Source organism: Varroa jacobsoni, unplaced genomic scaffold (genome assembly GCF_002532875.2).
Source record: "Varroa jacobsoni isolate VJ856 unplaced genomic scaffold, vjacob_1.0 scaffold_974, whole genome shotgun sequence".
In the NCBI taxonomy this organism is placed as follows: domain Eukaryota; kingdom Metazoa; phylum Arthropoda; class Arachnida; order Mesostigmata; family Varroidae; genus Varroa; species Varroa jacobsoni.
In genome coordinates, this window is record NW_019213876.1 from 171,453 (window position 1) to 185,769 (window position 14,317).

Sequence of the window (14,317 nt, forward strand, 5' to 3'; positions counted from 1 at the left end):
ACCTCCTTTCAGAGGTGCTTCGTGCTGTTAGAAGCAATTCTTTAAGGTCTTTACGTAGTCAAGGCAGGCTTAATACCAAGGGTAGACTAAAATAATGATATTCCGCGTAGCCTGTCAGATAAGCCTAACTGATTTAACGTATTTTATGAAATATGAGAGTAGTAAAACAAGTTGCCACGTATTTGTTAGATCCACCTGAAGCTCCTGAACTCTAATCCCCTACCTAGGCCATCTCGTTTATTGCTGTTGCAGAACATTTGTACTTTGTTATATAATTTGAGTGAAGCAGATGGGATTGACCGTGTCCCAAGTGGTAATGTATGTAATAGAAAGACTTAATTATATAGCATGATCTGCACAGAGCATGTCTTCGTAGAAATATTTTAACGTGGAAACGATTCTCTTATTTTGTTATGACTGCCATTTTAGACTAAAACTATCTAAACAATTAGTTTCATAAGAAGACATCTGTGTGTACTTAAAGCAGATTTTTATTCTTTTATGTCATATTTCGTTGTCATATTTACAATGGATTAGTTGCATTGATCTGCGGCTCTTCATACAAATGTATTATTGTCAGTTATTGCAGTATGTAATATATGTATGCAATATTTCATTAATGTTGTTAGGAGTGGTCAATTTAGCAATAAGATACCTGCTGACAGATACATGACGATGGCTACTGAGGTTATGATCCAAAGCTGTACAAAATCTATATTGTTTTGGCAGTAATACAGATCAGTTTGCTGCTATAAGAATCCACGAGACCAATTACATTAAACGTATTTTTTCGGGGGCTGATATGCTAATTTTTTTATCCAGTCAACAATCTTGAATCTAAAATGATAGCTTCAAGCAGTGTGAGGCAATTTAATAAGTAAAGATTTCAAAATAACAAAAATAATGTCATTATTTTTATAGCAGTTGCATAGTATGCAGGTAAAATCCGAAATAACTATGATATTTCGAAGCTATGATATTTTGCATGTTTCTAAATAATGCTTATATAAATACCAAGTGATCTCTCGGCAATATGAACTTGCTGATACCTTTCTTACCGCCGGCGGCTATACTACATCGCAAACTATATCAGAGATGATTGCTATCGTAAAATAGCAGAGACCATTAACTACACCAAAAATTCAAAAGTACTAAAAAATGTTAACAAGCTAGTTCCAAATATTTGTAAATATGTGTTTATTTGTAGAACAATCAGTTCCAAGTTTGTTATTCACCGCTATCTGCTTTTAATTATAGGTAGTTCACCACATTTTCTAAGGTTCGAGCCGTTGCTTAGTTGGTGGGATACAAGGAAGACCGCAAAACAACGAGAAGCTGGCTTTATTATTTCCTAGTTTTTTACAACTTCAAGGACTTTGAGGATCACCAGCGAAGTGTACTAGTCCGGGCGCTGCCATATTAGACATAACGCAAAATTTATATAAAACTCTTCAATTAGAATTACTCAGGGGGGATGTCAAATACGGGAGTACCCCTTCTGCCGCTTCTAGTGGAAACATGGTCTGAGACAAACGTATTTAAACAATAATACGACTGAGGCAGATTGCAAAAAATCGCAGCACTCATTTGAAGAAGCTTCCAAAAACGACATCACTGCTTAGCAGTCGTAGATTATGTGCCTAAAACATTAAAAATCGGCAGTTGCATTGTTAAAATACACCAAAGAGCGAACCATAGAACTTTCAAGAGGCTCGTATCTGATGTTTTCGCGGCCTGTAGGATTTGCATATGATAGTGTATGACTTTTTGTCATTGTATTTCACGCCGACATATTTAACGAGAGACCAAGGCTGCTGAATATTTAATATTATACTATTAACAGCATTATCGCAACATAAGGCCGTCTATATGATACATGTGTTAATATTACGTGTGCAAATGTGGTAGGAGCTTTTTAAGCCAGTTCAAAACAGGTAGCAACGGACCACTCTAGGTCCGTTGATAGGTTGTGTACATGAAGTACTGTAGGTCTAATTGTATTACATATACTGCATATCATACACATGTCTTTTAAAATTTGAGTTCTTAGGTCCTTTCATATACGCATTTTAAGAGTTTTGTTCCTTTTTGTTTTTTATCATATACTTAATACGAACACTGTGTTTAACAACGACTTTGTAACTGCTCGTTGTGATCAAAATAGATATATGGCTATTCACACGTAAAAGAGGCGAATAAGGTAGATTTAGATACAATCTTTGCGCATATTCTCTATATAGTAACATTGGCTCGGTTAATTATCGCTCATGTTTTGTCAGCTTGTTCACTGAACATTGAAAAACATTCCCATATTATTAAACTACAACAACTCTTGTCATAAGTAGAGCTATGTTTTTTCATTCAGGTGCTATCAGTACCAACTTAATTTGTTCATGCTATCGATCTTAGATCGCAAAAGGCGTCTCATGAAAAATTTCTAACAACAAATGATCCTTTATAAAACAATCGCGAAATAAATTATGGTCGCCCAATGCAATCTATGTACGCTGGCGACAACAGTTCGGTTTTATCACAGATAACTAAAATCTTGGACATTTTAGTACTAAAAGTGTTAGCTCAAATCCTGAATAGCGACTCTAGCAACGGTTTCTCTGTATCGACTGTAAAATTAAGTTGTGAATTATTTAGTTGATTGGCTTTTGATGATATTGATTATAAATTGATGTTTCGAGTTTTGCGTCCGATACTTGAGCCATTAAGTGTTGCCTCAGATGGCTGGTCTTCAGCGCAAAACAAGGTTCGGATTCTGACCCAAATCACTTTACATGTCGCTAAATTAAGTAGGTAAACACTATTACAAAAACACCGGCTTATCGATCTCAGCGTGCTCTCTAAGCTAGCTCTGTTTAAAAACGCTACCTTCAACTACCAAATACATATATTTGTTTTCCATTCTTGCACATTGTACTGAATAAGCTATGCTTTCGAATCGTAATTATATTATTGCAATTATGGAAAGTTTTTTTTTTGTAACTTGATGAGTGAACTGTTACTTATGTCTAAAAATATATAATAATGTAGCAAGGGTAATGCATAGAAAACATAACATTTGAGGCTGTATTCATTATGATGAACTAACGACGTCCATCTGAGCAAGTTTTTCTCTTTATTGACTTATTTTCACGTTTATAGTGCGTGTCTGTACTTAGTTGATGTGCAAAGAGTTCGCAAAAAAAGGTAGAATATAGGTTCTTCCATAACTGAGTGACACCGTTCGCACAGATATCCATTGACCATAGTCATCATAGTTTTATGGAAAAACATATACGTACCATTACGGTAAGATATTCAACCACTTTATCATTTTTCGAATATATGACTATCAGTAAGCTTGATACATATTGTTGTTCTCCAGCATCATCATCATCAGCATCATTATTATTATTATTATTGCTAATTTGCGTTGCTTCGCATTGAACCCACTTCTCGTACGCTTGCCGTAGTATGTACCTATTAGAATCATCGATGTGATCCTGTGTGGTAAGGGTAAATCGCAAAAGGCTGCGAAAATATCATTATAATAATTAATTAAAAAATCATAATGCAGCGTCTGCTCTGTTGTATGTGTTTACGCACTTATTTGATACTTGTTATAAACTGGGTCAAGTCCACACGCTGTTATTTGTTGATATTTCGTTATTGCCATCGTTTTATATAATTACCAACATATTATATAATTATACCTAAAACCATACTACGTTTGTACCATCGGACTCGGTTAAGCATAGCGAGTGATGCTTTAGGCAATATTTTTATCATTTCTAATTTTTAAATTCAAGACTAAACGCGCTAAGAACTCAAACCAGAGACCTCTAGTGAGAGATTCCCAATTGGAAATCTGTTTTACGAGCATCTATTTACTACCTAATAAACTTTTATTTTTCAAGTTGAAATGATAATGAAAATGATCGCGTTATTACGCCGTGTTTCGCGCATGTAAGTCATGCCCTCGTCGTCGCTGCTGTTGCTGTCTTCACTAAAGACAATACTATTGCTTTGTTGCGTTATAGAGGGGGAAATAATTTCTTTGTAAAAAATCTGTCCGTATTCGCTGCCTATATCAACGTAACCCGCTAGCAATAACAGATCTGTGACTATCGTGATTTTTATAACGTGTGTTTAGGAACTTACTCATCTGGAATCGTCTATTAAAATGTTACTTTTGGCCTCGCCTAACGTTTAGGAAGCTATATTATTGCGAAATCAGTCTAATATGTAATGGAACAATTACAACTAAACTGCCGCATTTTCGAAGGCGATGTGGCATGCAGCTGGATTTTGTGTGTCATTTCGCTTGTACAAACTGAGCTATTTTATAAAAAAGACTTGGCCTGGTTATGAATGTTAGTCACCCGCATTATGTACAAGAATATTTGTTATATATAGTTCCATTATTCTAACTAAATTAACTTGGGGAACTTTTTGGAGTACGCGATGGCATTACTCGCTGTACGAGTTTTACCATATACTTTTAAAGTTCGATAATCCTTTACCGATAATAGCGTAGTACCCGGTTTTTATATAGCACAGTGTCATAAGTCGCAATGCAAGCCGATACTATTTATTGATAGCTTGGTTTTAGAGAGACGCCACATGTAAACCAAACTATGGTATTTTATTGAAGAGATGATATTAATTAGAAGGTCATCCTCGTAGATGAAGAAGTCGATGACTCTTGTTTCAGCAAAAGCGCTGATCTTCTATGGATGCGTAGATATTCTCACTCCCAGGTTGACGCGACGTTACAAACTGGTAACTCCGACTTCGTAATTCCGCCACCGGCTTCATAATATTTCCTTCAAGATGGCTTCGTTCAACCATTGAGGAGTACTGCACATTTTCATCTTATGTGATAAAACAAAAAATCAGACAACTATTGTAATTTTTGTATGAGCTTAAGCAAGCCTACGGTAGGATACTAGAACGTAGTAACTTTATGGATGTTCTTCATTGTTTGCTACGACTAAACTGAATCGGCCAGAGACCTATGAGTTCGAAATGCAGGACCAAGCGTTTATCAAGACGAACAAAAGTCTACACTTCGAAATTTCTACACTTCATCAAATCACGTTATATTCTATTTAGTTTACCTAATTTGTAAAGCTACGAATAGTCACCGGCACCGTGTTGGTCAAGCTCCTCGTAGATCGGATTGAAGTGCTCTTTGCTTCCTTGGCGAGGTGCTTCTAAAAGAACCAATGCAGGTGTCAGAGGGGCCTTTTGTAACGGCAGAGTACCGCCGTATCCATCACCTGCATACATGTCGGGTAGGCTGGATTCGTTCTGAAATATCGGATATTATCATTGCTGAGCTTTGGTATTTTTTGTTGTTGTTAGGATCTCAATAACCGCACTGACGTTAAAACCGTAAACCTTTAACAAATAAGTAAAAACGATAACATTCAATTTGAAATAGAGCGCTCTGTTTCCCTAACAAAAGCACTGAACGTCAAATTCTGTGAAGCATATTCTGGTTAAGCTAAACAAGCTCGGACTATCTGTACGCTAATAAAAGTTTGAGACTGACTTTTTGTCAATTTTTTTTTTGACAGTTTGTCGTCCCTTATCAAAAAAAAACTACAAAAGTAATACTAGTTACATACAGGAGTAGTGTACCGGTGAACATGTGTCATAAGTCATATCAGTAGTCTAATAAATGTTTTGCACAAACCGGATCTGATCGAGATAAGCCTAGTAACGTTCCATCGTTAGGTCGTTTTGCGGTGGGGCCCAGTACGACATGACTTAGTTGCGGTCCCGGCTTGTATGCTAAGAAGTCCATTTTCCGTTTATGGTGCCTGAAAGTTAATGATTACCAATTGTATCAATGTCTGCAAAAGGTAAAATACTGTTTCTACCTCGAGTTCATTAAAAGTTATAACCCGTTTGACACAAACGAAACGTATGCAATAATCAGAAACTTATTACAAATATTCATATTTTGAATGTTCTATATGCGAAGAACACCAAGCAGATGTATTGTTCATGGTAACGACTTAACAGCAACAAAGTTAGTTTCGAAGAAAAGTAGCGTTTAGTTATCTAGTTTCTTTCAAACGAAGTTATTGGGCAGCTAGTAGAAGCAAGAAGAGCTGTGTATACTTAAAGAACAGCTTACATGTAACGAAAAAACAAATGTGAAATTATAAATAATAAATGCGAAAGAAGAGCAACATTGTAGTTTCAAATCAGACGCTGCCTGATAATAATAATAATAAAGAACGAATGAAAAAATCCACCACAAAGAAGATTCATATAAGGATTCTGACAGCCTATCTGTAGACGGAAATGAAGTTTTGCTAGGTTCTCTTTTTTTGTTCATTGGGGTTTGCCGTTCGGATGCTGCGATGTTGCCTTGTTTTTTCTTAATAGTATTATGTCGCACTCCACCAATTATTTTTTCGCTTTTTGCCTCGTGAGAGCGTAGTAAGCAATGTGTTTGCCTGCCAAATTTTTTTAATTTAAATTCCGTCTCCAATACATTTTTCCGATACGTTTTATGGTGGGAATTATCCGCCTGGCTCGAATACGGAGCGCGCAACGCGAAAAAATATCATAAAGATATTGATGTTACAACACTAACAGACTCCAGCCACTTCAATCACTCGATAATTCGTAAATGTCGCATTGTGAGGGCTTCTGTTTAATCTTATAATTAACCGAAGAACTTGACGCAAGATATGACTAAGATACGTGAATGGCCTGTGTGTGTAGTGTAGGATGGATTGGTAGCTCTCAATATTGACCGTTAAATGCTCTATTACATACCTGCAGGTGAAGAAGATGGTAACACAAACAATGCTGAATAGCAAAGCCGAGCCGACCGTAACTAGCGGAAGATTTGGAGTTCGTCCTTGTCCCGCTGTTAGAAGGATGGTTGTTAGGCCTGAACTGAGATCCGGGGTTGTTTCGCATTCGCCATTTAAGACAACGGTGCAGTCAAATCTTCCTGGTGGAGGGGGTGGCGGAGGATGTGGCGGCGCGGACAATGGAGACGCTCGGGGGTAAAAAAGGACCAAATCGGCCAACATGTCGCTGTCGTCCTCAAGAAACGTCCACGGGAACATCATGGAAAAATTTCGTTTCACAAATTTACCTAAAATGATAAAGTATTTATATATATTATTACTAAATCCCCAATCAGTCAAATGTATACTTATCATATATATATATATATATATATATATATATATATATATATATATATATATACGAATTCAACTGTTATTTATTCATTACGTTACTTTTTACGGGATATTTGCCCTACTAGATTGGACAAGGTATGGAGTTTTTTGCCGGAAAGCCTGTAGACGTGTTAAGCCTTATCACCCAGATTCTCAAGATGCAACAAACCTTTTCTGAGTTTTTAAATATTCAACTTTCAAATCATTTAGCTCGTTTAAAACGTACATGCTTCTATACAGAGTTTAGCCGACATTTTTTCAACTAATTTATGACAACTAAAATCACTTGATTTGAATACTACGAGAGTTTTTATGGGCTCATTGACTCCGAGCTTTGCATCCTCTGACTCAGCTGAGAAGTCGTTGCGCATAGGTCTACTTGTAACGCGGTTAAAATGATCCTGTCTCCTCGGTGCGTTACGCACCGTTTTTAATTTTTGGGCTAGATTGTCAACTGCACATTTCGATATTTTACTAAGCCAATTCCTTTTGCGACCGCTTTTTTTTGTATGAGTCTGACCATTAGAGTCCGCTACTCTTGCGTGAGCTCTTTTCATCATCCTACTGTGAGTCCAGATAGAGTTACAAAAGCACGAAAACCATTGAAATTTAGTACAGGATAATCTATGGTAACGACAATGTTGTGGTTATAGAGTGACGATAATGTGGTCATAAGGCTGTACCTAACCTATGCCAACAGACGGAAGAAGATGAACTTGGATACCTGAACTGAGCTTAATGGCCGAAATGTTCCTACGTTGGTGGTGAGTAGGCACTGCACCACATGTCTTAGCCTTTCCCTCCATAGTAGTTTAAAGATGCTTTCCTAGCGACAATGACGTGAAATGTGCTATCGCTAAAAATCAGAGGGAAGCACCTTTCCCATAAAAAAAAAACACATGTATATATCTAGTGTGAGCGCAGAAATATCCTCGATCAAAATCAACCATGTGTGAAAATTCTTAAGTAGCCCCGCTAATGAATTATTATATTACTGCTCTTCGAATAATATAGAAGGTGCGGTAAATAAGTCACGGCACGCACCCGTGGCAAGTCAACAGATACACCGCGTGCAGAGGGGAGGGGAGGCGGTACACAGGTCTTTCATGAACGGTTGGTTGTCAACACAGTGAAGACCAAGATAAGAGTCGGCGTCAGAATTTAGTGTAGAAACTATGTTTAGTTTGTTTAATTAGTTTCAATTTTTACTATTCTATTAATATCTAGAAAATGTGTGATAGATAGAGGATGTGTATGCGAAATAAAATGTTATTAAATATGAATGCTATATAAAAATCACTGGGTAAATATCTCATCGACTGCTCTTAATGGTTATAGATAAGTCTAGTTTCGATTGTAGGATCCTGTACACCTATGACTGCAACTCTTTTTAGTCTATTTATTACTTATAATAATATCTAATAGCTTGAACGGTAGAGAACGGTATCGTACGCTGTAGCGGTAAATCCTGTCTATGCCCATTTACAGCTAATAACTAGAAAAAAGTAACAACCGGTCTGAACGAGTTCCAGTGCCCATTACATCGTTGTAACGTGCATGTATCATTTGACGCAAGCGCAACTAATTTTTATTAGTTACGGTTAAACTTTTCCGCAACATTAACTTATTTACTGTAAAAAATTTAGCTTCGAACAGCGTTGTTAGCGGTATAGACAGTCGAACGCAGCTCCCTCCTACTTTGTGACGTGTTTTTGAACAGTTTGGAATTTGAATGCGATGCCTTGACTAGCCATGACGAGTTCCAGCTGCCCTATTCATCTATTAGCGCTTCATAACCACCTCGTTCCTTGCCGAATCTTAAGAAACCCTTCGACATTCACTGTGAGAGCATTTTCAACCGTCGTATTATCTCAGTAGTGGATGCACACACATTGCTTGTATTGGTGCTGCTAGGAAGCGCTGTGCCGGCTCTAGTTTTGCCCGTGACGGCTTCGTTGTTACTCACCTAGGTGGAGTGCCCTTGCGCAGATATTCGCAAGAGATGGACTGCCATAAATAAACGATATCCGTGGCCGTTCTCCATTTCACAACTAGTTTAATCTTATATAGTTCGTTCAGCGATATGGAGCAGCTTCAACACTCGGTAGCTCGACGTGATGAACAGTACAATGTGCTATTCCACATGCAGAGAGGGCGACAGACAACACTTCCGCGCACCGCCAAATAAAATGTGATATAACCTACAATTTCAGTAGCGGCTATCGAGCTACAAATCCTGTTAGTACCACAGAGCACAGCGACGATGGCAATAATCATGATAACGATGATTATGCTGATGATGATGATGAAGGTTGTTCTCCCTGACGAGGGGAGGAGCGCGAGGGAGGCTTTCGAAATATTCCGGCACCCAAGTTGAAGCCAACCACAATGCTGCCTTCGGCCCAAGCTCGTTGTTTTCCTCGTTCATAGATTCTGGACTTCTTTAGCGAACCCCCTTCACATCCGTATCTCAGCACAATCATACAAAGAACATTAGCATGCTGTAGGAATCACACTGAAAAAAAAAACGCTTCGCTGAAGTATTTAACATAGTAAATGGAAGAAGTCGAAATACTCAGTTGCAGTATAGTATACGTGTCGGGTGCGTAAGTTTCAAACGACGGTTAGACCATACGCCTAGGTGTCGCTAAGCTTGTCAACGTTCTGCTTTAATTTAAAGCATCCATAGTAAAAATAAATGTATAAAATGCTTGCTTAGATTATCAAAGCGGCAGTTAATCGCACATTGAAGAAGTAAATATGAAAAAACTAACGCAAAAGCTGCGTCCTGTAGGTCGATCTATTCGTCCTTAAATCATACTTCGCATTTTTGTTTTCATGGAAAGAGGCGGCCTATTTGCAAGTAAATAATCAAGGAGCATCTTGTTGTTAAGCTATTTTATCTGATCTTTTTATTTAAGATGTTTATGTTATATATATATATATATATATATATATATATATATATTATATTTCATAGTTTAAGTGGAAAATACGAGCAAATAGGAAAAAAATAAAATTGTTGACTTCCTAGAGGCATTTTAAGCAGATTTTAAGACTGAATACGATTGTTGCTCCCTACAGAAATGGTGTTAGCTGAATCTAGGGTAGTTTCCGAACCCAGTATTGCTGTTTCAAAGAATCACATGATTAAATAGGTATAACCGTGCCGTCACGATATTACTTTTATCGAGTCCATGACTTAAAGTACTTTTGCCAGTCATTCAGTCAACGCAGGCTTTTTGGCGTTTTTTCAGGATGCCTAAATGTAAAAAATGGAATTTCTTTCAAAAGTGGACAACTACGTGACGGAAATGGCTTTCCACAAATCTACCATACATTTGTCACAATTGGAATTTCGCTTTCTTAATTTCTGCTTAATTTCTCTTGCGACGATACCTTTTTGTCATCGGGCTTCAGCTACGCGGGAGCGTATCCGGGCGAAAAATAATATTTTATAGGAAGACTCCCATATATGTCTATGTTCTCAACCCGCCAGAGATGGAATAAGATGTCATGGGAAGCTCCGAGTAAAACGGCAAGAGCATCCTTAGAGACTAAGAAGGTAATCCTTAGAGACGGCGGGTGATGCCTTCGACTTATTTCGTCGATTTTCAGTCTTCTCGAAAATTGTCAGAAAGCTTATTCGCCGATTGTAAATCTACACAGTAGAGTCGACGTGCAGATATTTAATCGATTCTAAACCGAATGGAGACCGCTGAATATTTACTAATAGACCACACCATACACACAAAGTAAAGCGAGTGTAGCAACCGTAGAAATGGCTGAAAACCACTCTAGAAAATTTCTAGGCATTCGATAAATGTATGGCGTTCAAAAGAAAATAGAAAATCAAAACAAAACTTTTTAATAGGTTTTTTTTTATTTGACATAACAAAAAAAGTTCACGCAGAGCGCCGATGGGATATGCCGTGTGTGCGAATCTCTGGTGGCTGTTAAATACACAATTCAAAAGTGGATACTATTCAAACAAAATGATTAACTCCATTGCCAGACCCGACTCGAACGGTTTCTAACGAGCTCCACGACGTTGCTCGTGGCATTTATGGATACTACCTATCTCGTCCTCAGTACGCCAAACGAAACCGATCTGAATCATTTGCCCGCCTGAGACCATGATGAATTCACGTTGTCTGGATGTCTAATTCACTTAGAGCAGCAAAGTTTATTGGTGCACTGTCAACTATCAGAAATGAAGGCAGGTCGGATTTTTTGCCATAGTTATAACTAAAGGTACAAGAACAAAGAAGCCAAAACATCATGGCCGGTGCTCTTCAAGGAGCTCCGCGATGTTCTATGGCATCTAGAACAATAAAACAATGGCCCACACATTAGGAAATAGTGCCTGTTCACGTCCTATTTCTGTAAACCGCCATTCTGCCACTTTTCGTTAATCGTGAAAGGCCTGCTCATTCTTGTGTAATAGTATGAATGTTCGACGACGTCAGGAAATGGTTGAATATGAGCGAGTTTAAAGGAAAACCGTTTATGGTAATGCCACTGCTCACATGGCAGTAACGACGACGGAAATCATATCAGTCATATGCATGAGTTGTAAGTCATTGCTCACACACAAATAGAGGTAGTAATGAGCAAGCATGATTCTTACTGCGAAATTATTTAATATATGGAAAGTAGATGCTAAGGGTTAGCCATGTGATGGAATGGGCAGTAATACTCCTAGAGAAGCAATTGCTTCTTAGTTAATAATTTACTAACACCCGAACCACGTGATCGGGGTAACCAATCGATTTGCCGTGTTGGTCATAGGCTTCTTTTTCACTGAGCAAAGCCTGAACCGCCGATAGAAAAGGTGGCGGAAGGAGTTTCAGGCGAAGGCAGAAGATATCAATGCGTAAATGCAACTCCTGGTGCCTCGTTAGTAATAGGGAAACTTTTGGGCGCTGACGGATAATGTTACACGGTGCGGTTTTTGTTACAGCGTCAGCCTTCGGTTGACTTGGCACAATAACACAACGGCAGCTTATGTCTATGCATAAAAACGTAGATAGTCGACTCAGAAGAAATGTCGAGGAGGTGGCGATAGACTGACTTCCTCAATTGAAAAGCGTAAGAGTGGTGCCTTGAAAGGTTAAGAGCAGCATAAACGAAATAAATCTGTATCGCATTAGACTACATCACGCAAGAGCATTACTAAAATCACATAATGGTACCTATAGACACCAGAGGAAACCCATCTGGGTACATTAAAGCACAATGAAAATGATATTGTGCCTCGTGAGATTGCCGGAAGGAACCGGACGATCTAAAATAAGCGTGTTTCAGTGGGAGATTTACGAAAGAAATCAGATTATGTGAGACGAGGGTGCCGGAAAACTACAGGATTAGTGGTCCCATTATCGGTGCGGTGAGCCGTGTTTCAAAGTGTGAATGAATTTGTGCTAAACCATCGAGTCGCTTGCATAGCGTACTATGAAGGGCATTATAGGCCTAGTTATATCAATTGTCAACGCTACTATTGATGTTCAATAGCGTCTGGCGTACTGTTCTTAATCAAGCAGCCTTTCTACCATATACTTTTTTCTTAACCGACCTGTCTTGGGCAACAGAGGCTGCTGACAATCAGACAACCTCCAGCTTAACGTTAACCTAATTGAACATCGAATCACCAGACGCAGCGGAAAACCACTGAATACTCGGACAAGTTTGATTAGGAAACTCGATATATGGAGCAGAAGGATCAAAAAACAACGAAAACAGTTATCCTATGTGAAATGTAACGAGATCTGACAGGTGTATAATATTGGGCAAACAAGGACTTCAGGGTCGAGCAGGAGGTTGCCGTATGATGCCAATATGAGCATGGTTTACTATAGCGGGACACTAGAGAGTCACAAGACTGTTGATTGGCAGACCTACACCACAGGCCTTCAAGTTTAACAGTACCAATACACCTGAAACTCGCTGTTATGGTTTGCGTTGCCTTGACAACCACAACCTGTCAAAGCTTCTCATAAGCCTACTTAATATAACAATGCCCCCATTGTTATATTATATACGGTCTACTGAAATGTTTTTCATACTTTTCATGTATTAGGCATTAGTTTCATGTTAGGCATTAGTTAAGACGGCTAACTGTTAAGACGAAAGTGTACCCCACTGCACTACCTCACGGGGACATGTACGCTCTATTAGGAGAGGTTTTTAGGTAACGAATGCAGTAAGGCGCGGAATCTAGTACGGGATGGTCAGACACCATTTAGAGGTATGTTTTTGGTGGATAGTGAAGGAAAAAAGTTCTGAATAAAGCCGCGCATATGTCAACCCGATGCGGTCTAAGTCCCAGATGGGAACGGACTTATGTTCCATATTGCTATAGTACATTAACATGTAAATATGACGTTACGTTACCATTAGGCCTCCTCGAGAACGATTCGAATATATTGCATCGCTCAATTTCAGTGTGGCTTTGTCAAGTAGATCTGCACACTATGTAGCGACTGCGAAGGATTCTATACAAAAAGCTTGTAGCACATACCTCTAATACTTCTGTAGTAAGATGCCACTCAGCCACTATGGAAGGAATGTGTTAGTAGACAGACTTGTTCATAACCACTTCTCTTTTCAACAGACTTACTTTTTTCTGTCCTGTTAACTGTTCTTGAAAATCAATATGGTATATTCTGAATATAGTAGCAAATTATATATGGGTCTATTTGATTCAATAAGAAGATAGGTTCCTTGCGCAGTTCGTGACACAGAAAAATCTGACTAGAAAATAAGCTGATTCATGCAGGAAATGCATAGCGAGCATTGGTAAGAAAAAATGTCATTTGCAAGTAAATGGCAGTGCTTTAAGATGAAGCACAGCACGCAGTTCTTCATATCCTCCACATGTCCTTCATATCGCTCCAATAGACTGCAACGTTCTACCGAATCGCCAAACTAAAAAATCCAACAGGAGCAGTAGAACTTGGCCCTCAACTATCACGAACATGCGTTGGTGATATCCGTCACCCTATTTCGCATGGCCATGATACCACAGTCACGTGTTGCATACAATCAGACCATTGGCCACCACTTCGTGTGCTGCTATGTTCCTAAAGCACTCTTTTGCAATGTACAGTCAT

General features: G+C 38.5%; 1 protein-coding gene across 7 annotated transcripts; it reads right to left on the reverse strand.

Moving 5' to 3' along the window:
* Positions 1 to 473: 473 nt before the first annotated feature.
* Positions 474 to 14,250, reverse strand: LOC111265476 (uncharacterized). 7 transcript variants are annotated; one of them, XM_022842195.2, is made up of 6 exons: positions 9,172 to 10,035; positions 7,930 to 8,082; positions 6,790 to 7,117; positions 5,693 to 5,819; positions 5,139 to 5,304; positions 474 to 4,865 (listed from the first exon to the last, which is right to left on the reverse strand). In XM_022842195.2, exons 2-6 carry the CDS (start codon positions 8,009 to 8,011, stop codon positions 4,702 to 4,704), a joined length of 867 nt encoding a protein of 288 aa, XP_022697930.1. In that variant the 5' UTR covers positions 8,012 to 8,082; positions 9,172 to 10,035; the 3' UTR covers positions 474 to 4,701. The 7 variants fall into 7 exon arrangements, with proteins under 7 accessions (XP_022697930.1, XP_022697933.1, XP_022697934.1 ...); XM_022842198.1 differs by lacking the exons at positions 7,930 to 8,082; positions 9,172 to 10,035 and adding an exon at positions 13,825 to 14,250; XM_022842199.2 differs by lacking the exons at positions 7,930 to 8,082; positions 9,172 to 10,035 and adding an exon at positions 13,726 to 13,785.
* Between the last annotated feature and the right edge of the window lie 67 nt (positions 14,251 to 14,317).